Source organism: Apodemus sylvaticus, chromosome 10 (genome assembly GCF_947179515.1).
Source record: "Apodemus sylvaticus chromosome 10, mApoSyl1.1, whole genome shotgun sequence".
Classification (NCBI taxonomy): Eukaryota; Metazoa; Chordata; class Mammalia; order Rodentia; family Muridae; genus Apodemus; species Apodemus sylvaticus.
Genome location: NC_067481.1, coordinates 93498629 through 93525158, shown reverse-complemented (window position 1 = coordinate 93525158; position 26530 = coordinate 93498629). Strand labels below are relative to the sequence as shown.

Genomic DNA, 26530 nt, shown 5'->3' with positions numbered 1-26530 from the left:
TCTTATAAGAGGACCCTGGTTTGGTTCCCAGCACACACATGGCTGCTCACAACTATCTGTAACTCCCGTTCCAGGAGGTCAAATGCCCTCTTCTGGCCTCTAAGGGTACTAGGCATACTCAGAGTGTACAAACATACATGAAGACAAATCACTCATATGCATTACCATGGTAACTTCAACCTCAAATCTTTAGTGTTTTATAGATTCCAGGAAATTAACTAAAGAGGTTCTTTGAGGGCCACTGAGATGACTTAGTGGGTAAAGGAGCTTGCTGCTAAGCCTGACAGCCTGAGTTCAATCCCCGTAACTGACACTGTAGACAGAGTGAGAACACCAACCTCTGCGAGTGACCTCCACACGCATACCAAGGCATAGCCTACCATCCCCCACATAAGTAAATGTGGTAAAAATATTTTTACTTTATATAGATACTTAAATATAAAAAAATAGGCTCCTTGGTTGGAAAAGCATGGAGGTACCTAACTCTAAAAGAATCGTGTGTGTGGTGTGTGTATGTGTGTGTGTTGGGGGGGACAAAAGGGTGGGCTAAGAGGAACCCAGGGCTTTGCACATGCTAGGCCATCTACCTGAGCTACAATCCCCAGCTAAACTTGTAGACAAACATTTAAGTTCAAATGATAGTAAAGGGCTGGGACTACATCTCAGGGCCAGAGCACTCGCCTGTGTGAGTCACCTCACACCTCACACTCACCTCACACATGTGTGAGGCCCTAGCTTCAAGCCCCGGTATACAGACAGGGTAGAAAGCAGGGTAGAGCGAGGCAGGAGGATCATAAAATCTTAGGTCAGCTTAGCGAGTCCCAGTCTAGCCCTAACTCAGACTTTGTGTCAGTGTGAGTGAACAGGGCAGACACTTCAACTTGAAACTCTCTTTGGTCCTATGAGCAGAAGCCTCAAGTCCAGGGCGATCAGAGAAGCGCAAACTGCAAAACAGGAAGTAGCTCTTGGCTAGCTGTCAGAGAACTGTGAGCTCAGGGAACTTCAATCTATTTTAATTTTGAGTTTCTGAAAACTCAAGAGTTTGTGCAAGGCCCTGGTTCAATCCAGCACCACAAAACAAAACTAACACAGCTTGAACTTAGCAAATTAAGATGTCTACTATTAAAACATCCCTTGACCCAAGCCTTTAATCAGCCTAGATCTTTTTTTGTCCCATTTCTGAGAATGTGAAAGTCATATTTACTGTCTTGTCCCCATGGCTGGACATTGCCCTCAACTGGTCTCGCTGTGTTGCCTGGGCTGGCCGCCAAGTCCTGAGCTCAAGTGGCCGTCTTATCTCAGCCCAAGGAGCAGGGGCTGAGCTATGTACCTGCCTCTCACCAAAGGTCAGGCATGACGTCATCTTACAGCTCTATGCATAGAAACAATCTCTCCTCAAACAACCTGTGAGCTCATGAGCGTGCAGGGACCCTGTTTCCAACATCTTTGCTTCCTTAAAGGCCTTGTCTGCCGTAGGCACTCAAATAGTTACTGAATGAATGATCAAGAAAAGTACTTACCAGTCTCTTCCGGTCTCAAATTACAGGGCCCGGATGGATTATACATCCCACCTAAGGTTAGACAACAACCTCATTTTGAAAAGGCATTATCTAGAGACAGAAGAGCTTAGAAAATTGAGCTTTTTAAACACTGGAGCCAGATTTCCATAGAAAGGAGAAGAATAATTTATTCCAAAAGATGTAGAAGTAAGAAATTCATCCTGAAAATAGAGCTTGGTGGGGCGGAGCCTCTCTTGAGCAGGCACTTCCGACTGTCCGCCGAGTCTTATTTGTCTCGCAGCAATTCTTAAACGCATCGCTGACTCTCATGTTGTGAGCTGGCAAGAGCCACATTCAAGGCCGCAGGCTTCAAGACAAGAGTAACAGATTTCCCCGAGCAGCAACTTTTCTCTCAGCGGAGTGCAGACACATCTCAGAGTCGGCTACACAGGCACATAATTCAAAGTGTATAAAGGGTGAAGGAAAAAAATACTGTATGCAGAGGAAGGTCTTCAAGTGTAAGGCAGGTGACGCCCGAAGTAGGCCATCGAGGAAGGAGGTCTGGTGTGCAGGTGATGCTGCATAGAAAGCTTCTGTCTGTGGCCTGCAAAACAAAGAGTTCTAGTAACGCAAGGTCCTCTGACACCCGGTCCTTCACCCTCCTCCCAAAGAGCCAGAGAAATGGCTCAGTAGTTAGGAGCACTGGCTGCTCTTCGAGAGGACTTGGGTTCAATTCCTAGCACAGGCGCAGAGGCTTATAACCATTTCTAACTCCAGTCCTCGGAGACAGGATGCCCTCTACAGGCCATCAGGGGCACTACATGCTCACAAACATACTGAGGAAACCATCCATACATACAGGATTTAACAAAGGGAGGGACAAGAACTAAAAGTAGCCAGGGCTTCAGCATACATGCAGCAAAACGCCCTACATATAAAATTTAAAAGAGAGCGGAGAGCAGAGGAGAGCAGAGAAGGAAGGGGGAAAGCAGCCAGGCCTGCAGCCCCAGCTACCCAGGAGGTAGCCTCGGCAACCTCCCTCAAAATAAAAAGTGAGCCAGGTGGTGGTGACATACACCTTTACTCCCAGCCCTCAGGACAGAGGCAGGTGGATCGCTGTGAGTTCTAGGCCAGTCTCCAACCAGCTCCAGTTGAGCTAGTTACATCGTGAGACTCAATGTCTCAACAGCAATACAAAGTAGAAAGGAGGGTTTGGGGGATATTGTTAGAATTTTAAAAATTAACCAAGCTGAGCACTGTGCACAGGGTCCCAGCACTGAGGTGGCAGATGCTGAGTGTGAGGTGGCCAGTCTGGGCAACAGCGTGAGACTCAGTCTCAGCCCCTAACACGAAGTTAACTTTAAAAGCCCAGATGAGGAACTGGCTCACTCATCGCACAGGTTTGGTAGGATCTAGAGCAGGTCCGACTACCACTGACAGGGCTCCCATCTCACTACCCATACAGCAATGTGACCTGCCAAAAGCAGGAGACTCGGAGCCGACTAGCGCAGAGCCGGGACCTAGAGCGCTTTCCGCTCCCTCCCAGGGCAGACAGCTAGGTGCCAATATGGATCCCCTCCATCCTGCCTTCGCTGGCCTCCTGACTAGCCAGCTCCTTCTGTGTCGTGTCTGCAGGACTCCAGGCTGCCTTTCAGGCTGTTCCCTGTTCTGACTACCCTAAGTACAGGTGGCAATGGCAATGCCACCCATTTAAGGATGGCGAATGTTTAATGTCAGTCTCTTGACATGCTGGGCTGCCCAGTGGGAGCAGGACATCCTTCAGGTGTCTAGTGGGGCTGGACAGTGGCCCGGCAGTGGAGAGGGCTTGCTCCGGCCGGGCTGCAGAGGTGGTTCTGCCATTAAAGCTGGGCTCACACCTAAACAGACAAGGGTTTACTACTCTCCCAGGAGAGGAGCTCGATTCCCAGCAACAACTTCCGATGCTAACAGCTACAACACCCCGATGCTCACAGCAACAACACCCCGATGCTCACAGCCACAACACCCTGATGCTCACAGCAACAACACCCCGATGCTCACAGCAGCAACACCCCGATGCTCACAGCAACAACACCCGATGCTCACAGCAGCAACACCCCGATGCTCACAGCAACAACACCCCGATGCTCACAGCAGCAACACCCCGATGCTCACAGCAGCAACACCCCAATGCTCACAGCAGCAACACCCCGATGCTCACAGCCACCTCTCGAGGCCCACTAAGTCCCAATGCAGGATACTGCACACAATATGCATTCAACTCAAGATTTAATCAGAGGAGGGCCGGGGCCGGGGCTGGGGCTCCCCCACAGAGGGCGGGACAGAGGGCATGACAGACATGCCCTGCACCCTCACTCAGTTCAATCCCCAGCACCAGAAATCACAGAGGAAAGTGGAATTGATTCAAGGATGCTTTTTCCAGTGCACTAGGAGAAGAGCACCAGGCGAAGGTGGCCACTGTCAGAGCTGACTGTTCCTGTGGTCACTTTCTGTCCCTGGCCTGGGGGGAAGAGGAGCTGCTCTGTAGACACTCTGTTCTAGGCAGATGATAAAGTTGGCTCGAGAACGCAGATATTTCCATGGGAATCTTCTATGAACAGCTCACTCACTGACTTCCTTATCCTCTGCACTTTTTAAAGATGTATTTTATTTTTACTTATGTGTATATATGTGTATGTGGGGGGGGGGGGGATATGTGCTCATGTGTGTGTAGTGCCCTCACAGTCCAGAAGAGGGCACTGCATCTCTTGGAACTGGATTTGCAGGAGGCTGTGCATGGTTCAGTCTGGGTGCTAGATTTGAACTTGGGCCCTCGGTAAGAAGAGCATGCTCTTTTAACTCCTGGACCATCTCATCAGTGTGTACTCAGCTTCGTTGGTGACAGCTGAGCTAGAGGTAAGCCTGGTGCTACAAGGTGTGGTTCTGTGGCTGGACGAGCTGGGAAGCATGGAATCCTCTCCATGATGTTGAAATAACTAGCTGTGCATGGAGCTGGAATGATCAATCCAGAATGCACAGTCTTGTGCGTAAAACAAAGGAATCCCTAAGGCAGCCACGAGAAAACCTGAGAGTGGTGCTGGGGAAAGGGACTGAGAAGAAGGGAACTTAAAAATACCAAGGCCAGTTGGCCAGTGGTGGTGCACACCTTCAATCCCAGCACTCAAGTGGATCTCCAAGAGCTCAAGGCCAGTCTGGTCTACAGATCAAGTTCTAGGACAGCCAGGGCTACACAGAGAAACCCAGTCTTGCAAGCAAACCAAAACAAACAAAACAAATATACAAAACAGAACAAAAACAACCAACCAACCAACCAACCTAAAACAAAAAAACAAACAAACAAAAAAAAAAGGCCAGAATGAAGAAACCCATTCAAAAAATGCAAAAGGGTAGGTGAATGAACGTGTCTCTGTCTGTCTGACTCTTGTTTCTAAAACCTTATTTTAGATAAAATTTCAAACTATTCTTTACTACGATATGTAAAGGTAGTCTTAACAATTAGAAATCCATATGCCTCTAGAAATGGAAGAACTCACTTAGACACCATCGTCAGGAAGCAAGCACAGGACCGGCAGGCTGAGCCCCGAAACATCTGCAGCATTAAGAGCTGGTAGGAGCTGAGACAAAGCCAGGGCAGGGCCAGAGACGCGCACTCGCCGACTTGCCTTCTAAGGGCAGTGAACGCAGTAGGGCATCGAGGGCTCTTCCATCGAGAGACGGAAGAGCTAAGTTAAGAAAGATTGTGGAAACAGCAGGCCTGGGACCTCCAGGGCAGGCTGGACAGGCCTTGTGGGAGCCACCTTGGAGAGCTGCTCATACCCTGCAGATCAAATGTTCTTACTCTTCACGTTCCTGGTTTTGTGACTCAAGGGATCTTTGGTGATCCTGACCAAAGCTATGAGCATACATCTTGTATTATGTCCTGAAGGGTGTGCTATTAAAACTATTTACCTGAGGTTAGAGGAGCGAAGGCTGAGCTCACCATATCCCAGAACTCTCCAAAGCTCCTAGGCAAACGGCAGTCTTTCTCAAGAAGTACACTCGGAGGCATGGCTTACTCTTTAAGAACACTGGCTACTTTCCTGAGCCTGGCTCCCAGCACTCACATGGCAGCTCACACCAGTTCCAGGGGATCTGATGCCCACGCCTGGCCTCCTCAGGTACTCCACAAATGTGATATATAGACCGACATGGAGGTGAACATTCATACACATAAAAGTAGGGTAAATATGTACATAAACCAATCGTTTTAAAAAGCGGGCTGAGAATATGGGTCAGCTCTCTACTGAACACTTGACACTAACTTCCATTTAATAAAGTCACAGAGAAGAAGGAATCAAGTGACAAGGGACCGGCCACTCAGCCAGTGGACAAACTTTTGCACACTGCCCCTGTTTACCACCTGGCCTCGGCATCAAATGACAGCTGCAGTCTTGAGCAGGCTTCCTCTTTGTCTTGGTCTCACTCTATAGCTTAAGCTTGTCTAGCCCAGGCTGGCTTTGAACTTATCATCCCCCTGCCTCTGAAATCAGTGCTGGAATTATGGACATGTACAATCCCCAGCCTTCAACAGTCGCTTGTCTCCCTCTCCCCAAGGCATTCTAAGACATTGATTTTCAATAGTTTAGCCAGTTCTTCCTGTTGCTAGGTGATATTAGACAGCGAACACTTGCTTTCTGCTCTGCTGGAAGCCTGCTTACTGTCATGAACCACATGCATGGGTATATCTGAGGACAAGTGGCAGATGTCAGCGTGGGTCCCAGGGACTGACCTCGGGGTCTTCGGGCTTGGCAGCAAGTGCTTGTCCTCTCTGCACCATCTCTCCAGCCCTGAACCACACCTTAAGGGCAGCGTGATCACAGAACCTAGGAGCAGCTATGGAAGCCCCCAAGGTACACACACAGAGAATGTTGCCCTACTTGCGCCCCTGGCCTTCAGACTATACTATCTGCAACCAGTCTACTCTCCGGCTGTCTTTAAATGGCCGTGAAGTTCTGAGGAAGAAGCCAGAGCAAACCCGCTAGCTGACTGGCTGGCAACAGTCACAACAAGGGCAAGGGCATAGTCACCTCAGCGCCTGGGCGCAGTGCTGCACGTCTTCGTCCTCAAGGCCAGTGGTACTTCAGATACCAGATGGTTTCATTTTTCAACTGAGGTCCAAACAGAGGATTGAGCTGTGCCAGAATTGCAATCAGCCAACTAAAATTCATGGGGAGGAACAAAAGCAGAGAGTTGTGTGAAACTGGCTAGAATACAACCATTTTCATATGGGACGGGAAAACGGCGGGCGTTGGTTCAACTTCAGTGTAGTCCATTCTGACCAAGCACTCACTACACACTGTTCTCCTGGGACAGAGAATGTTTCCCAAGTTGCTTTCTGTCTTCATTTGAGACAATCCACGAGGTCGGGAGGCCCCATCACAGTCGAGTCCCTCACTGCCTTTTCTCCACAACTTCATTACTGTGCCGAATAGCTGAGCTTTCCCAAATTCAAGGCATCTTTGCTACCTTCTCCCAGTTTGTCACTATTACAACTTCCAGGCAAAACAGATTTATCTTCTCCAGTGTGCAGACATTAAGGTACTGTCTTAGGGGTACAGTTAAGATCTGCTTTTAGCCCAGAAGGTTCCTAATCACCATCACAATAAAACATGTCAAAGCATTTTGTGGGCCCTACCACATGAAACCAAATGGGCATTTACTTCTGCATCTAAATCACCAGGTGCGCCTCTGTACTACCCACAAATGACATAGGAGATACAAGCTTCTCATTATCTCAGAAACTAAAGCAGCACAGTTCTACCTTGTGCTGTCCACAAGGTTCTGTATATGCCAGTTTATATCTGGTTTATAAGGTAATTCACAGGCCCAATGACATCTGAGACCCAGGCTAAGGACAAAAGCAAGGACTAACAAGGAGAGAAGCCAGCAGGTGTCCGGCTAGTCAACCATTCTGCCTTACTTACTGAACAAATATTTAATGAGCAATTACTAGGCTCCAGGCCCCAGCAGCGCAGGGAAGATGACACGTCGGTTTCCTCGGAGATCTTATGTAATATCAGACAGTAACTTCTCCAGAGAGAGGAAGAACAGGGGCGAGGGATGGAAACGGGGCTCAAGGGGCGGCTACACAAGAACAGAACATCTGAAGAGACTGGACTGATGCCAAATCCGCACTGCCTTTAGCTCCTATCCAGACTGTCTGTGGAGGGCAGGAGTGGGGTGACTGTCGGGTGCAGCAGAGTAAACAGGCCCTAGAAGGATGAGTTTCAGTGGCATAACCCCATGCTATCGGTCTCCTGAATATAGTCTAGGGAGTTGCTTTCTGAGGAAAAGGAGACAGATAGCCATGGTGGCCTCTTCTTAAACTCCCGTCCAAGAAGGGGACCCGCCAAACCCAAGTAGACCATTACCAGGCTGGGTCTCTTCTTCCTTTAGCTGTCATTTTTGGAATCCTTCCAATCATAAGACCAGAAGGCTGACTCTGATCACTAATGGAGAGACTGCTGGAGAAGCAGCCAGCACAGTGTCATGAGCTGGCGCCCACAAACACAAGGTGTGCGCAGCTCCCCAGCCCACAAAAGGTTGTTTTGTGATGAGAAACGTGATAGGGCAGGAAACCAGGCCAAAACAGATACTTTAAGCTGACTCACTTTACAAACGAAGAGTTAATTCAGATGAGCATCTCTGATCACCCTTAGAACTAGGGTATTAAACATAAACACATAGGGTATTAAACATAAACACAACAACCAAGTAAGGCTTCATACAGACAGGCAGACAGACAGACAGACACATAGACAGAGCGGTGGGGGAGCGGAGAACGCAGGCTGACACTGCAGTGCAGAAAAGCTCTGGGCCAGAGAGTCATGGAAAATTCCACCCTTGCCCAGGGTTTCCCTATTTCCCAGCAGGAGAGACAAGCGGCCGGCAGGAACGGCTCTGTGTTTCATAAGAGACTCAGCTAACTGGCAACACTTAGAAACATCAAATTAAAAAGATAAATTAGAGCCCATGCTGTCCCATTGTCCTTCCTCACCAAGAATGTGTAGTGAGCAACTGAAACATCATCTCGGGCTGGGTAGATGGATCAGTGGTCAAGGGCAATGCTGCTCTCCCCAGCACCCACACCCACACTGGGCGGCAAGCACCCACACCTACACTAGGTGGCAAGCACCCACACCCACACTGGGCAGGCTCACCCTCGCCTGGAACTCCTAATCCAGATCCGACACCCTCCCTCTTCTGGCCTCTGCACTAACATGCACACAGAGACACAAACACACCTCCCAGCATTTCAGGGGTGTAGGGTGTGTGTGTCACCCTCGGACTAGTCATCCAGGAGCTTTTCTGAAAAGCCTAGGAGCAGGACAGAAGGAGGAAGTTAAAGCCCTGTGGGAAGGGGAAGGCTGGTCGAAAATCTCTCACTAGTAGCACAATTAACAGTTTGCAGTGAAGACTACCTACATAGAGAGCCAACATTCCTTTTTAACAGAGATAGTTCAAATAAGAACGTTAAACTAGGAAATGAATTATGCAGAAGGGCAAAGCACATTTGACCTTTGCCTTTAATCTTATCCCTTTCTTAGCTACTGTAATCTGTGACTTCCTGTGGTTCTCACCAACATGGTTAGGAGATTGGTTTATAGTCAAAAATGTCTTAACTTCCCTGGTCTAGAGCTGCTTCGACCCTTGTGACCTACGGCTTAACCCATCTATTGGTCTCATTTACTACAAGAATCCTTTAAAAAAAATGGCACCTCAGAAGCTACCACTATCAAATATACCGCTATGGTTAAGACACAATCATGAGCTGGGCGGTGGTGGTGCATGCCTTTAGTCCCAGCACTTGGAAGGCAGAGGCAGGAGGATTTCTGAGTTCGAGGCCAGCCTGGTCTACAGAGTGAGTTCCAGGACAGCCAGGGCTACACAGAGAAACCCTGTCTCAAAACAAAAACAAAAACAAAAGACACAATCATGAGATCCTGTCTCAGGTAGCCCAGCCTGGCCTTAAACTCCCTTAAGTAGTCAAAAATGACCCACACCTCCCCAGGTGCTGGGACCACAGGTTTGTCCACCAGACACTGTTACTCCCCAGAAACTGCCTGGCAGAACCTGTCTCTGGATAAACACCAACTTTTCTTAGTAGTTGACTCATCTGAAAATTCTTCCCAGGAGTCTGGCTACGAGTGACTAGCCAGAGAAGGCCTCTAAGAGAACCGTGGGTGCCTGCAGGAGGCAGCGTGTAGCCTGCCTGCCTCCTGCATGCGTGTCCCCACACTGTGCTCAGTTAAGGAGCCTCAGGCAGAGGCAGATTTAAGTGGCTCCTGGGTGTCCACACTACGAGGCAGGCAGAGCAGACAGCAGAAGACCAGAAACGGGGCCGACCCATGCTGAGGACTGGCCTTGAGGTACTGTAAGTGAGGACTGGAGTTTAGCTGGCTAGATCTAAATTGACTGTAGATCACAGAAGTAAGAATCCAGCCGTTGGTGCCTGTTCACAGTAAAAAGTAAGAACTAGAAGCAAGAGCGAGCGAACGAAGGCCGCTTTGCTTGCTCAGGTTAGTCTTCGGAAGCTTCCAGGGTTTAACATGCCCTCCTGTCCTGCACTTGCCCAGGCTCTCTCAAAGCCCTAGACTCAAGGGAGCCCCCTGAGTATAAAGCAAGCCACCGTCCCTCAGCCATTCCGCTTGAAGCAGTTTTGCTTTTGGAAAGACAGACAGAGCCCAGGGCCTTGTACACGGTAAGCAAGCACTCCAACACGAGCTACAGCCCCAGCCCCCAACACTATTTTCAAATGAAAAGGGGAGGGAAAAAATTAATCTCACTCCCCCACACATACACCCCAACCCCAACACACACCACAAAACACCACACAACCTGTTAGGAAAAGGCCTGGAAAAATAATACAGGCTATTTCCATTGAGATTTTGGAGGAAATCCCCCTCCAACCAGCTGAGTGAAGTCAGTGCCTGCCCTTCTGGTTACCTACGGGCTTAAACTTTCCCTCTACAGCCGATAAACATAGAGCTCTGAGAGGCAGAGAACCCGCTGTGACCTGATGGAGCCGTGAGGGAGGAAGGGCCTGTGCTCTGGCCGAAACCGCCTTGTTGTGTAACCAAAAGGAACGAACTGTACCCTTCCACTTGCCCAAACTGTTCCACATGGGTCCACAGCCCAGAGGCCTAATAACCATCAACTGAGAGGCGCCTGTGCGAGCGACCGCGGTGGCACAGCGACAGCTGGGGAGGACGCAGGGCAGATATAAACTCCTCTTTTTAGGGGGCTACTGGATTGAAAGTAGGGCTTAGACAAGCACTCGGTCACTGAGATGCATTCCCAGACTTTCATCGCTATTTTTTATTATTATTATTATTTTCTCCTTTGGGTTTTTGAGACAAGGTTTCTCTGTGCCCTGGCTGTCCTGAAACTCCTCTGTAGACCAAGCTGGCCTTGGACCCACAGAGATCCGTCAGCTTCTGCCTCCCTAGTGCCGGGATTAAATTTGTCCAGGCTGTTCCTGAACTCGCTGTGTAGCTCAGGTGTCTCAAGCGATCCCACCTATGTCACAGTCACTCTCAGGGGCACGGGTCATGTTGGGCTCTGAGGATGCGGGCTGAAGGGCCTGATCCACCAGGAACTGCAAAGGAGTTCCCCACAGTCAGCTCAGTGCCCCCGGCTCAGCTGGCGGAATTCTCCAAGCGTAGAGCACACTGTTCTGCACAGGAGCCGCACCCAGCCCTCAAATAATCCTGCTGCTTAGTGCTTTTGTTCTGCATACAGAAGGAAGAACAAGGATGGGAACATGGGTGCAGCCAGCTCCTGGGGAGGCGCAGGTGGGACCTCAGCTTCCTTGTTGGAACAGGAAATCCGGCCAGGGATGGCTCCTCCATCTACTGTCCTCCGAGCCCGGGCCACAACTGGAGTGACCTCTGCCGGTGGGTGACAGTAGAAACATAGGCAAGTGCCCACGGCACCAAACCCTCTCTCCAACTGAATGGTGCAAAAACCTTGAAAGGCAGGGAAGCCATAAGGAAGCTACCAGAAAATTGGGAGATTTGGTACTGGACATTTTCACTCTAAGCTGCCGGAATGGCTCCAGGAGAGTGACCTTATAACACAGGCTTGTTTCCATTGTAAAATGGAGCCAAAATACTTGCCTCCGAGTGTCAGAAATTAAAGAGATAATAGGGGCTCTTGTGGTGGCTGGCAAGTCCTTGCTTCTTTATCTGTGAGAAAGCTTAAAAATGTGCCCAAGCCACAGAAGGAAGTGCAAGAGATTGCCTTTGGAGTTCCTCAGAGGCTGTGGTACCAGGCCATTATTAACTTCTACCCTACTCACACCCCTGGCCCCACAGCTGACAGATGTCTAAGATATCCCCCACATCTTCCAGGTTCCCTCTAACATACAGCACACGTGACAGATGCTGCTGTAGATGGCACCATGCCAGACAGCAGGCTCAGACAGGGGCATGTGTGTTCCTGGGTAATGGGGTGACTTCTGAAAAGTCACCTGTCAAAGCTGCCTGGTTGATTAACTCACTGCTCTCTGGCAGTGGCATGGAGACACTATAGAGTTCCCATTCTGACCCTTAAAATGAACTTGATTTTTTTTTCCTCTCTCAGAGGACAGAGCTGAGGAGACGCTGAAGGCACAGGCTGGAGGCCACTGGGTAGGTGTGAGAAGACTGTGAGAAGCTCCTACGGGCTCGCTGAGCTGGAAGGCCTTGGCCTGGCACTTTTCATAGCTTTTGCAACATAGAACCAGAAGCCTCGTGGAGCCCACGCTCCAGAGACTGGCACGGGGCACCCTGCCCTCCTCACTGCCATCTGGATCATCCATTGCCTGGCAGCTCTACACCAACTTAGGCCTGGCTTGATCAATGAACGCAGTTCCCTCACGGGCTGAGCCCTCCCTTCCCCAGTGGCATCTGGACCCCATCTAAGGTTTTCCTCTCCTGGCTATTCTCCCTCCCTCCTTCAAACTGTTCCCCGCTAGTGCTGGGGATGGAACCCACAGCTGCCAGCATGCTAGGCTAATGCTCTGCCACTAGAACTACTGCGGGGTGAACAGAAAGCCGGCTCAGGAGGTGACAATGCCTGCTGCCAAGCCTGACAGCCCGAGGTTGGCATAGCCCCTCCCTCCAGGACCAGAAACCACTCTAAGTGGTCCTCTGACCCTGGCTAAATAAATAAAGGTAGAGGGGGAAACTAAAGGGTGAAAGGAATCACACCCAAAGGAGATGCTGCTGCTGCTGGCTTTCAAGACAGAGGGCCGAATGGAATGCAAGTGGTCTGTAGGGCAGGGCGGTGGCTAACTAACAGCCAGTGAGGAAACAGGGACTCCAGTCTTATTACCACAAAGAACTCAATTCTGGCATAGCCCGAGGGCTTGGCAGAGAGCGCCAAGCCCCAGATGAGAAGACACAAACATGTTTTCTATTAACTGGCTGCCAACCTTACCGCTCTGGCCCCTTTGCTACCACAGGAATACGCCCTAATTTTGCCAATTTTAAACTTGAAATCTCTTCCCTTTCTTTCCCCTAGGACTTCAAGACAATTCATTTTCTAAAGTGGGCCTTTCAAACCAACGCTTCTAAGGAGCCCTTTGTGTGTGCTAGGGATTGAACTTAGGGCCTCACAGTACGAATGGAGCACAGTCCCAGCTCCAACACTCCCCTTATCTGCCATATCATAATGGGAACGATTCTAATATTTGCCTCTATACAGCAGGGACCCTCAACATGCCGGGCCGGGCCCCGCCCCTTGGACTCCCTTCCCCGTTCATGAGCATCATAAATGTTCCTAGGAGAGAAATGAAGCAATCCTCAGATGGCAAACTAAGTGATGGCGGCTCTCCAGGGAGAGAATGGAGTGCCTGCAGGGGCTCTCCGCTGCTGAGGACAGACCGATGTCAAACTACAGGAGCCTGGCCTTTCACCTGCAGACCTCGCCAGTCTGAGAAACACCAAAGCCCAGGGCCCAGTCCAAGCAGAGAGTCTGAGGAACCTAAATATCACTCAAGAAGGTTGGGAGCCCAAAGCCTTTCACTGGGAATCATGAATTACTCAGACAGAGGGGCTGGTAGGACGGCTGAGGTTAGAACTACTTGTTGCCAAGCCTGGCAACGTAAGTTTGATGTCCACCACTCACAGGGTGGAGGGAAAGAATGGACCCCTGATCTCTGTCTTCAGAGTTCTGCATACCCGCCCCATCCCAAGTAAATAAACACGTTAAGAAAAGGTGGTGGCTCTGGGCAGTGGTGGTGCATGCCTGTAATCCCAGCACTCTGGGAGGCAGAGGCAGGTGGATTTCTGAGTTCGAGGCCAGCCTGGTCTACAGAGTGAGTTCCAGGACAGCCAGGGCTATACAGAGAAACCCTGTCTCAGAAAAAAAAAAAAAAACAAAAAACAAATCCAAAACAACAACAAAAAAAAAAAACAAAAAACAAAAACAAGAAATTTTAAGATCACTGACATTTAGTTAATATTATTTAATAAACAAGACAGGAAAAATCTGATAAAAAAATCAAAATAATAAAATAACCTAAAGTTAGCAGCTAATAATTATATTGACGTTCTATATTTAGAAGACATTCATAAGCTAAGGGCTGCTGGGTATAGAGCGCTGCATGCCTGCAATCCTAATGCTTGGGAGGCTGAAGCTGTCAGTTCAAGGCCAGCCTGGACTACGTAATGAGACTTGTCCAACAAACGGAAACAAAATTAAACTAAAGGCCAAGACCCCCCAGTACGGACTAGGTCTACAGACTGAGTTCCAGGCCAGGGAAGGCTACACAGTCAGACCCTGTCTCTAAAAGAAAGGGGGGGGAGGGAGATCAACAACAAAAGACACAGTCAGGAAGGAAATTCATATTCAATAGCAAAACTACTTTGAATAAAAAAGCCAAAAAGTTTAATGAAGCAAGGAAGTTCTCGAAATCCAGTAAAGCATGGGGTGGTAGCACAGACCTGTGATGCTAGAATTCAGAAGGCGGAGGCAGGAGGATCAGGAGTTCACTGCCAGCCCAGGCTGCCTACTGAGACCCTCTCTCAAAATCCAGACGCAGCAAGGAAACGCTGAACCGTGGAGTGGGCAAGGCTCTGGATTCAATCCCTAGCACTGAACAAGGAAAGGCAACTGAGACAGGGCCGCAGCCACTGCCTGTCTTCAGTGGGAAGCACCGCCAGCCCTGACCTTTTCAGTGCCAGCAGCTAGAGGGCCAGGAGTGCCTAAAAGCCCAAAAGTACTGACACTCCTAGTACTGTTGTGGGAAGTCTGCAGAGCCAAGGTGTTGGGGTTTTGTCTAAGCTCCATGTTGGGGTTTTGTGTAAGCTCCACCCCACACCTACCTGGCAATAGCCAGGTATGCCCCGCCCCAGAGATCTGGCCCACTATAAGAGGGGCTACTTGCTCCTCCTCTCTCTCTTTGCTCTCCGCTCTCCCACATACTCTCACCGCTCTGCCCCTGGAGCTCTTCCCCCTCCTCCACGTGGTCATGGCCGGCCTCCACTCTCTCTCACTCTCTCTCTCTCTCTCTCTCTCTCTCTCTCTCTCTCTCTCTCTCTCTCTCTACCTCTCTCTCTCTACCACTAACTCCCATCCCCTATTCTGAATAAACTCTATTCTATACCATGTCTGTGTGTGTGTGGTCCCTCAGGGGCAGAGGGGCCCAGGCAAGGGCCCGCCTGGACACCTTCCCCCACGCCGCCTAGCCACACTCACCTAACTCACCTATATTCTCACCTAACCCCTCATCATCCTGCTGAATCCATCATCCTTCACTCCACCCCACACCTACCTGGCAATGGCCAGGTATGCCCCGCCCCAGAGATCTGGCCCACTATAAGAGGGGCTACTTACACCGCTCTCCCACATACTCTCACCTCTCTGCCCCTGGGGCTCTTCCCCCCTTCCACGTGGTCATGGCCAGCCTCCACTCTCTCTCTCTCTCTCTCTCTCTCTCTCTCTCTCCCTCTTTCTCCCCCCCCTCTCTCTCTCCCTCTCTCTCTCTCTCTCTCTCTCTCTCTCTCTCTCTCTCTCTCCTTCTCTCTCTCTACCACTAACTCCCATCCCCTATTCTGAATAAACTCTATTCTATACCATGTCTGTGTGTGTGTGGTCCCTCAGGGGCAGCGGTGCCCAGGCAAGGGCCCGCCTGGACACCTTCCCCCATGCCGCCTAGCCACACTCACCTAACCCCTATATCACCCCCTTTTAAGCCCCTTCATCATCCTGCTGAATCCTTCATCCAGAAGTAACCCTGACTCCTTCACAAGGCCCACCTAACAGATCTACAGGAAATAAGTTAAATGGGTCGCCTGTCTTTGCTTACCCCAGTTTTGCTAGAAATCCAAACCTCCCAGGTTCACCCCTCATGATCCAAACTTCATTCCCTTGGGGCTGGATTGAGCTCTGCAGAGGGTGTGCTTAGGCCCCAGCTCCGACTCTAGCACTGCAGAAACAAAACCACCCCAGGCTGTTCCAAGTCTCATCTCCTAAGTCCCCAGTAGCGCTAATTACCTGCCTCAGTCACATCTCTTTTCTGGTATTTTCCACGGCTTCCAGGTGCCGCTGGCCCCTCCCCCCACTTCTCTGAGCTCTCTCAAGCAGAAAGCTGACTGCGCTTGGGCAATGAGGTCACAGACCTTCAGACAGTTCCCCTCCGTCTTGTGCAAAAGGACTTCTCTAGGGAGCATGCGACTGGTTTTCCACCAGTCAGCCCTTCGGCTCTCGCAGCCCAGCCTCCTTGATGCAGAGGCCGCGCTGTGTGGGTCTTCTCAGCCACGGTTCATCTAAACAGTAATCCGCCTCAGTTATGTGGGTCCTGCTCCAATCCACCCAGTAGGCCCTGGATCACAGACAACTAACCTTACCCACACGGTTTCCTAGGCGCACACACACACCCACACTTATGGGAACACTGGAGCCAGGAACAGAGAGAAAATCAGCAAGACAGAAGACACCACAGTGAAAGATCTCAGATCTCTCTTGAGGGAATCAAGGCCAATACTAATATTGTTGGTGCTGCAGCTGATCTTGAGTGACTGAACTATGGCAAGCGGAGGCCCAGGGAAGAGAGACATCTATGCCACACATCAGCGTCGGCACTGCTCAGGTTTGGCTCCGCCCAATTCTCTTTTTTTCTCTTTCTCTCTCTCCCTTCCTTGTGGTCAGGGTTTTTTAATACTGGCACTACTGGGTAAGTTTTGGACCACAAGCTTATTCACGGGAACAAGAGAGAAGCGTCCTAGACACCACACAATGTTTATTGATCAGCGCCCCTGGCTTTTACCCAAGGATGCCAGTGGGAGTATCAGTGCAGCACCTCCTCAGGAACGTATTGTATTCACCGAGCACAAGGAGCCACGCCTCTGGGGCTCACATTCATGCAAACTACAAAATCAATAAGACAGTCAGGGAAGTGAGATGCACAGGCTACTTGGTGATACAGAGGAATTACCCATGGTGCATGGAAACATCTGAGGTAGAAGAGAACCTGAGGGGCGAAGGAGGCTTGCCTGTACGTTGGTAATTTTTGAAGGTTGTGAAATTACAGAGAGAATTCAGGCGCTGTCTCTTTGTCGTTGACACAGGAACTTGCTCTTCCCCCCACAGCTAGCTACTGTGAGAATGCCATTCCACTTGATCCGTGTCAGACTTCCACCACAGAGGCCGAGGCATCAGCTGAAAACTCTTTCAGCCTCTAGCCAAAACAAACGGGAAGGTAAAGGGAAACCTCAGCCAATGCCACCAACAAGCTGAGTGTCGGCGTGGCCAGGTACCCTGAGATCATTTATGAGAAACCTAAAGCCTTGCTTAGGAGTCACTGAAGGGGCGTGCAGAAGGCCAAGCGTCTCAGTAGTAAACTCCTCACTACACACTTCATAAAGAACCTTAGTGTGGAAGCCCCAGCATACCAGACATTGTAGGTGCAGAGGCACAGAGCGAACCAGCCTTTCATCTCAGGAATGGACTGGAATTGCTGTTTCCTGCTCATGGCCACACTAAACAATACTCTGGCCAGCACCATTTCTACCCCCACCACATAAGCAAATTTTTAGAGAGCTGGTGCGCTTTCTATAAGAAGAGAATGTGTGGACACGGTGGTTCATGCCTGTAACCCCGCATTTGGGAACACCCTAGTTTCATTTCTGCCGCTGTGAGAAAATACCTGACAGAAGCAACTTAGAGGAGATGGGGTTTGCTTGGCTCTTGATTCCAGGGCATAGTCTGTTACAGCAGGGGAGTCAGGACAGCAAGAACTGAGTGCACCAGTACCAGCCAGCCAGGAGCGGAGACAGAGAGTGCCTGTGAGCTTCCGTACTTAAGCCTACTTTCTTCACTCTCCAAGGAAGGCACAGTCCACGTGCAGGGATGGTCTTCCTGCCCCAATTATCCTAAGACATTTCCCACAGGCAGGTCCATCGGCCAACCCAGCCCAAATAATTCCTCCCTGAGACTCTATATCTAGGATATTCTAGATTATGTGTCAAGTTGACTAAAGGGAGAAGCTGAGGCAGGAGGATTGCTATGAATGTAAGGACAGCCTGGGTTATCCAAACTATCTTGGCTATAGCGCGAGATCTTGACAAGAGAGAAATCGAACGAGGACATTCCTAAAGGGGTGGCTTTTCCGCAGCATGTGTAGCCTGTTTCAGTTTTAAACAAAGAAGAAATCATATCCCTTCAAGCACGTTGCGGTAGTTATTTGCTCCAAGAGCTGATTAAAACTCGGGTTTTTTTTTCCCCTCTGCAGTTTCGCTTAGTCTGTATTCTACAGGAAAGGAGAGAGGGGAGTGTGGAGAACTGTCAGACGCATCTTTACACTTTACATCTTTAAACTACCTCAAGGATGTTCTGCCAGTTCTCCATTCACAACAATCGAAGAGCGGCATTCCAACGTGGGCTGAGGGAAAAGGTAACCCTACACATACGCCGTTGGCTTTCATCCAATAGTACATCAACCCATTCAGACAGAGATGGATTATTATCCCTTGATGCAACTTATAATGATTTAAAAAAACAAACCTATCCTTCCTCTACCTTATTATGATCCTAGTCCCACTTCTGTCCATCAGATAAACAAGTGTCCTGAGAAGGAGTGAGGGAGGTGTGCACTCTTCAGTCCCAGACCTCGGGGACAGAGACAGGCAGAGCTCTCTGAGTTCAAGGCCAGCTGGGATTACATAGTGAGACTGCACTCAAGGGAAAACATAAAAGTAAAATTTATATATTTATTTAATAATTCTATTTATTTAATATATATAAAACAAAAAATGAAAGAACGGCTTTATTTAGGGAGCGGGGCTCAGGGTTTAAAAGGCCCTGGGCTCAGACTTCAGTACCACACCTCAAAAAACTTTTTTTTAAAAGCAGGATAGAGACAGAGATGGCTCAGCAGGTAATAGCTGTTAAAAAACAAAACAATAAAACAAAACAAAACAACAAAAAACCCTACTTCACATTTTAACCTGGTAGTGGTAATCCACACCTTTAATCTCAGCACTCAGGAGGCAGAGGCAAGCAGACCTCTGTGAGTGTGAGGCCAGCCTGGTCAACCAGGGCTGATACACAGAGAACCCTTTTCTCAAATGACACACAATCCAAAGAACCCGAGCACTTGATGCTTTTCCATAGGGCCCAGATCTGATTCCCAGCACCCAGACAGTGGCTTTTGGTTTTTGTTTTTTTCTCGAGACAGGGTTTCTCTGTGTAGCCCTGGCTGTCCTGGATCTCACTCAATAGACCAGGCTGGCCTTGAACTCAGAAATCTGCCTCTGCACCCCCACCCCCCCCCCCAGTGCTGGGATTAAAGGTGTACGCCACCACTGCCCGGTGAGACAGTGGCTTAAAGACAGCTGTAGCCCCAGTCGCAGAGGATATATATGTATGTAATAATAACAAATGTTTTTAATTAAAATAAAGATGTTACATTCATGTGTTCGTAAGTAATGAGTAGACTTAAATAAATACTTCACAATAGTAAGATATAAGTAGTATAATTATAAGCTCCAGATAATTGTAAGCGTTGGCAGCAGTTAAATTACATTTGTACTCCGGTCTTCAGCTCTTACCTAACACACTAAGTACTCGAAAATGTGAACATCTTAGCATATTCCATTTGAGGATACTATTAGTAGATATTAAACAAATATTAAGTGCCAATGACCCATAATGTGTCAATTAACACATTATAAATACAAAGAATATCTGCTTTTAAGAACAACTATGTACAAGAGGGAAGATACTTACAAGAGATAGCAGCAAACTGAACAGGTCACCAACATGGTGATAATAACTCTAAAAAATAAAGGAAGAAAATGCCGGTATTAGACATCAGTGAGCACGCAGACCTAGCAGAGTGGTTTACACCCCTCCCTGCTCTCCCAGACTGCAAGCATGCATACTGCATTCCAGACAATCGATCAGAACTTATCCAAACATCCGACACATCCCAGTGTGCCCCAGGGGCACTAAGGACAGGTGTAAGTACAAAATCAAACATGCGTGTTTAAGGAAGCGTGCTGAAGCCACAGTTAGGTCAGAAACTGAGAGCTCTGGACCAACCATTCATTTTGACAGAGCTGCCGTATTTGACAGTATTCTTGGCAATGAATTAGCATTGCTAAACCTATGCTCACTAGCTGGACCTCTCCCCGCCTCTGTTTATAAAAAGTTGGATCTCCGACTAGCAGTATTTCAACATTTCTAAAAACTCAACTCAGTAAATCCTGCTCTTGCAGAGGACCCAGTTCAGTTCCCAGCACTCACAATTGCCCTTCAGGTCAACATCGGGGGATCTGATACCTCTGGTCTCTGTGGGTACCCACAAGCATGTTTATATACACACATATAAACACATGCACACAAATTTTACAGGTAATAAAAATCTAGCACCCCACTTCTGAATCTTAGCCCCCAAGGCTAGTATGGCTCAGTGGTAGAGCAAACACGAGGGAAGCCTCGGGTCCCGTCAGACACAGTACTCCCATAGGCACTGTCACTTCCCCTAACTACTCTCCTCTTAACCCTCCTCCCCTGCTGAGCTTCTGCTGCGCGCCCACCCTCTCGCCCACCCTCGCTGCTGATCTGTCCTTCGAAGCAGCCCCCTCTCCAGTGGGTTTCTTTCTTTCCATTCATTTCCTAGCAAAAAAAAAAACCCACTGCTTTGGCTTGCTTAACTTATCCCAGGCAAATTCAAAACTTTCTCCCAATCCTTTTATCCTCTCCACAGTCATTCAGAAAATATTAATCCTTCAGAAATATCCTCTCTTTACACTCTTCACGGGAGGCTGTTTCCCACAGCGGTGACTGCCACACCCCAGGAGCAAACAAGACAAATGTCGAATACCTGCTTCTTTTTGCTAAGCCTTTAGAAGTTCTGTGCTTGCATTTCCTTGGTTAAGCTATTGATATTGATACATTCCTACACTCCACAGATCTACCTGATTACCGAGGGTATATCAGGCCCTAGAGAAATAGCAATGAATTAAACTGACTTAAAACATCTACCCTGGTAGCTGGAGCGATGGCTCAGGGGTTAAGACCACTGGCCACACCCGCTTTCAGTAGATGCAGGTTTGATTCCTGGCACTCACATAGTAGCTAATTGTAACACCAGTTCTAGGAGATCTGATGCCCTCTTCTGGCATGTCTAGACACTGCATGCATGTGGTTCACAGATATATGTGCAGACAAAATACCCACACACACATAACAATAAAAAGTAAGTAAATGTTTTGTTTTGTTTTTTTAAAAAAAAGTCTATCCCATCATTCCCAGGGAAGCTACAGGCTGGGGAAGAGGGAGAGCAGAAGACACACAGATGAATGACAGACAGACAACAATCATCATGACCATGGTGAAGGATCAGCAGCCGCTGACCTCAGAAAACAAAGTGAGGAAGGAAGACAGATGAGCCGGAGCTGTGGCAGGGTTAAACAGGTTTGATGAGGCAAGTGATGGGGTCTGACTGCAGACTTGAGTGTCCCCAGCAGTAGCACAGCAAACTCAGGGGACATGAGCTGAGAAGGACCTTGGGGGTTCAGAGGAAGGAGACCTGGGTGGTTGAACAGACAAGCAAGGTGACCTGGGAAGCAGGACGTAAGGTCCAAGAGGTATATCCAGCTATCTCACAGCCTTTGCAAGGCCTCTACCCAAAATGTTATCAGAAGGAAGCAGAAGAGAACTGGTAAAATCCAGCCTGATTTCTGCCCCAAACTCTCCACAGGCTGGGGAAATGGAGTCAGAGTGGTGAGAAGACAGACAGATCGGGACTGTAAGGCTGTAAAGACCAACGGTGCAGCACACACAGGCAAGGCTTACAGCAGTGTGGGTAGCAAAGGTTGGTCAGACTTTAGATGCGTTTCATCTTGATTATGTGCGTGAGGGAGTGCCCACAGAGGCCAGAGAGTGTGGATGGCCCGAAGTTGCAGTTCCAGGTGGTTAAGCCTGGTGTGAGCACTGAGAACCAAACTCTGGTCCTCTGCAAGAGAGAAAACGCTCTCAGCCGCTGAGTGCCTCTCCAGCACCTCCAGACGCAGTTTAGAGAACAAGAACCCTGACAGTTGTGCAATAAACTGAGAACCTGTGTAGCCACTTGTAATCTAAGCCCTTCACCCAGCTGCCTATGGTAGTGCTCACCAGCAAACCTAGCACTTGAAAGGCCACGGCAGGAGGATGGCAAGTTTGAGGTTAGCCTAGGCTACATAAAGATGGACAGATAGAAGGCCAGCCTTCCAACTCTTCTTTTCTTCCTGAAGGCAGGTGCCTTTACCACGATCCCCACCCGCACACATGGGTATGAGTCTCACTGTCAAGGTCCCGCTCCTCCTCTTCTGTTCCCGAGCCTAGCTTAGAATCTCTGCTGTCACCTCTCTTCCCCAAAAGATATCCAGAGAACAGTAACTGCTGAGGGGGCCTTTGTATGACACACCCAGTATTAGTCGACACAGGAAAGCATTCCCCTTAAAACAACTGCTTCAGGGGCTGGAGATAGCTCAGTGGTTAAGAGCACTGACTGCTTTTCCAGTGGTCCTGAGTTCAGTTCCCAGCAACCACATGGTGGCTCACAACCATCTTTAATGGGATCTGATGCCATCTTTTGGTTTGTCTGAAGACAGCTACAGTGAGCTCCTATACAAAAAATAAATAATTCTTTAAAAAACAAAACAAAAAACAACAACAAAATTAAAAAACCCTGCTCCTTGGGTTCTGGGCAGGACTGGAGAGTCCTAAGCTGCCATTCATTTTCAAATGCCTTAGCAAAACTGTATACAACTATATGTACACATTCACATACATTCATAAATCAAACATGTATAAATCTATTATGACATCTGGCCTTGGGATGTGACCTTTTAAAAATGATTTATTTTAAGCGAGGCAATGGTGGCACACGCCTTTAATCCCAGCACTCAGAAGGCAGAGGTAGGCGATCTCTGAGTTTGAGGCCAGCCTGGTCTACAGAATGACCTTCCAGGAAGCCAGGGCCATACAAAGAAACCTTGTCTCAGAAAACAAACAAAAAACCAACAAAAATGATTATACTTTAATCCTTTGTGTATGTGCATGCTCGCATACAAGTGCAAGTGCCCTCAGAGGCAGGGCAAGTTGGGCTTCCCCAGAGCAGGAGTTACGTGGGAGCTGGGTATTGAACTCAGGTCTTAGCATGCCAAGAGGAGATCAGAAAACAATTTGTGGGGTGGTCAGACACAGCAACGAGCACCTTTATCCCCTGAGGCCACTAGCCAGCCTTTCATATGTGACTTTCTACACGCTCCAAAATGTTTGGGGGGGGGGCACTGGAGCTGACATAGCCACTGGTCTACTAATGCCTGTGTGATCCTCCACATTTGGTAAGGGGGGCTTGAAGCTTTTGGCGAATCTGTGGGCTCCTAAAGAGAAAAGAGGGAGATCATGAAAGGACAGGTGTGCTCAGTACAGCAGGCACAGACTAGATTTTGTCCTATCATGTCCCACTGCAGAAAAAAAAAAAATCCAAAGAATTGCAAGGGGCTGTGTCCCTGCCAGCCACCTTCTTGCTGTCTCATCAGGTCCCATACCCTCCCCACAGCCCATTTTCAGAACACTGAGCAAGGAAGGGTCTCTCAGATTCAACAGAGAAGCCCTCTGTCCCGCCCCTCCTTGCACAGTTCCTTATTTCCTTAATGAAAATCTCCTAATCCCACAAGTCAGAAATGCCTTCCTGTATTAAATATTCAGTTCAGCATGGTGGCTAGAGATACAGCTCAGGGGTCGAGTGCTTGTCTAGAAGGTGGGAGGCTCTGGGTTCACTTCTCAGCAACCCCTACTTACACCCCATCCCACCCCCACCCCCACCCCTGCCTCACACAAACAAAAGAAAAAATCATCAGAGTTCATTAAGCAGGCCAGTTCTATCATAACTTAAAAAAAGAAAAACCTTTTCATTTACAATCTTTCAGGAAGGAGGATGTAGAAGGGACCTGGTATTCATTAACCCTAAAATGTCCATGTTTCAGTGAAACATAGGAACATGGAAAGACTAACTAAATCTTCCAAGGTCACAAGAGCTCAGTCACCTTGGAGCCGTGTTTCCTAAAACGTAAGCCTCTAACTCCTAGGAGGCACCATTTCAAGACCTGCTCAATACTGCCAAGATCAAGAAACACGAGGACTGCAGTGGAGCCTGCAAATGGGCCCCAGATACGATCTCACTGCAGGTCAAATAGAACCTGACTGTGGTGAGCACCAGGGGTTTCATTGCTCTGCATAACAGGGATGGCACCTGATGCCAAGGATGGGGAGGGCAGAGTTTTAAGAAAGGAGTGGTCCAAACTAGGCATGTTAATGAGAACTCTTCTGGGATGAAGGCCAGGAAGACAGTGGTGGAATGAAACAGGGTTGGTTTAAACACAACAGAGGCATTTTGTTGGTTTTAACTCCAAGAGGGAAAAGGGGAATTCAGATAATACAAATGACTTTGATAGCACCAGAACTCAGATACTACATCAGCTGCTATAAACTGAAGATGATCCTATAGAAGTGTTATCTGAAGCTTACAAATGACAGAAATTCCACCATCATTTCCCTTTCAAAAGCCATTTATTTAGGACCTGGAGAGGTGGCTCTTTAGGTTCAGCCCAGCACCCATATGACAGCTCATAACCATCTGTAACTCCAATCCCAAGGGATCCAAAGCCCTCTGTGGGCACTGCAGGCATGTGATGCCCTTACATACATGTGGCCAAACACTTATATGCATAAAATAAATAATACAAAAATCTTCAAAAGTGTTTCCTAATGCTAATAGAAAAAATGTTAAAGTCAGTATATTCCAGACTGCAATAGAAGCTAATATCACAAAACACAGTAAAACTTCCAATAATCAACATACCCCACTTGATATACATTGTCTACAAAGTGCTGCAGAGCTAAACACTATGTACCCATGATTCATTGTCTGATCCATTAAAGCAAGAGACGTTTCTGACACACTCTTACTTGACTTCAAGTGTCACCTCCACATGATCTTGAGTTGAGAGGAAAAAAAATTACTTAAATCAAAAGAGGAACTAGAAAGAAAGTGTCCCATGCTCCTCTGAAAAGGTCTGCTTTACACTGCAGTACAGAAGTTTATCTCCAAACAGAGAAAGCGGTATTCAGCAAAACCTTAGGTGGGGGAATGAAAATCTATCTTGGCCAACCACTGTAAATACTCATTTACAAGCAAGGGCAGGAGCGCCCAGTAAGGAATGACGCAGAGGTTTCTAAACAATTCCTTCGGCTCTGGGTGATTTAACCTCGCTTAGATTAGGCTCACCCTGTCCTAGGTTGGGCCCACTAGATGCAAAGGCAGAACTTAACGCTATGCAGCAAGCTTGTCAGAGTCCCCAACTGCGACAGCATGGGGGCAGAGAGGAAGATTTCTGTTCTCAGATCCCTTTCTTTGAAGTTTAGGCAAAAAGCCTCCCGTGCGTGAAAGACAGCACCAAAGCAGCGACAGTGGCTTGGGAGGTACCCTAATTTCGCTTCAGTCAATGTGCGCGCTTTTGGTCCATCAAGACAAAAAGCACTCCCTAAAATTCACTTCCGGGAGGGGCTGCCAAAGGTGACCTCACCCTCAGGCCGGGGACATTGACAGGCTCTGAGGAGCGCATGCGGTCCTCCCCACTGTGGTCCACCCTGCCTCATCCTCACGCCGTAATCCTCCACGCATGATCCTTCCACCGTGATCCTCCGTGATCCTTCCACCCGAATGGATCCCACCACCTCGGACCTGGCGCACTTACCCCCGGTTAGGACCCTTGGGGATAAACCAAGGCACGAGGAGGCCCACGAAGCCCCAGAACACGCTCATCACGATCAAAGGCACAGTGAGGCCGTGGTATGCCATGCCTGCGCCCCAGCAGCCAAATCAGTCCACGGCCTCGCTCTCGTCCCACCCGGAAGTGTCAACAGAGGCTCACGTGATCGGCGCGCTAAAGCTCCGCCCCCTGCGCGCGGCGTGACTTGCCCGTCGGACTCCGCCCCTTGGACTGGAGACCCGCCCTTACCTGGCCTGTCTCAAGGCTGCTTGCAGGTTGGGCCTTGTTTGAGGTGAAGTGCCAGCCACTGGGAAGGGGATCAGCAAAGTTTTCTGGGAAGAACTTAAACCCATTTTGGACTTAGGTCCATTTTGGTGATATGTTATTTACAGATCATCTATATTTTATGCGCAGACGTAAAGACGAAAAACCTACAATAGTGGATTACTGTTCTAGAGTCTTGTGTGCTAGGCTCCTGATTGTAAACTTTACATTCTTCCATAGCCCATGACAACTATTCAAAATTGCCATCTCTACTGCAAGTGAATACTTGATCACAGTCTCATTGTCAGTGACTTAACTATTGTAAGGCTCTTAACCGTTGGTGCTGCTGTATGCCTTGTACAGTGCGTCAGGGCCTGAGTTACAGAAGTACATCTGACAGCTGTCTGAGAGAGGTCACATCTCTGGAGAAGATGGACCTGCAAATAGGCCACAGTGCAGACAGACAGCGGAGGGTGACCA

The 26530-nt window shown here is 48.7% G+C and overlaps 1 protein-coding gene across 1 annotated transcript; it reads right to left on the bottom strand.

Annotated features, from left to right (window-relative positions):
- Window positions 1-1661: 1661 nt before the first annotated feature.
- Window positions 1662-25952, bottom strand: Atp6v0e1 (ATPase H+ transporting V0 subunit e1). Its single transcript, XM_052195589.1, has 4 exons — window positions 25772-25952; window positions 19752-19799; window positions 6566-6695; window positions 1662-2103 (listed from the first exon to the last, which is right to left on the bottom strand). Exons 1-3 carry the CDS (start codon window positions 25873-25875, stop codon window positions 6602-6604), a joined length of 246 nt encoding a protein of 81 aa, XP_052051549.1. The 5' UTR covers window positions 25876-25952; the 3' UTR covers window positions 1662-2103; window positions 6566-6601.
- Window positions 25953-26530: the final 578 nt, after the last annotated feature.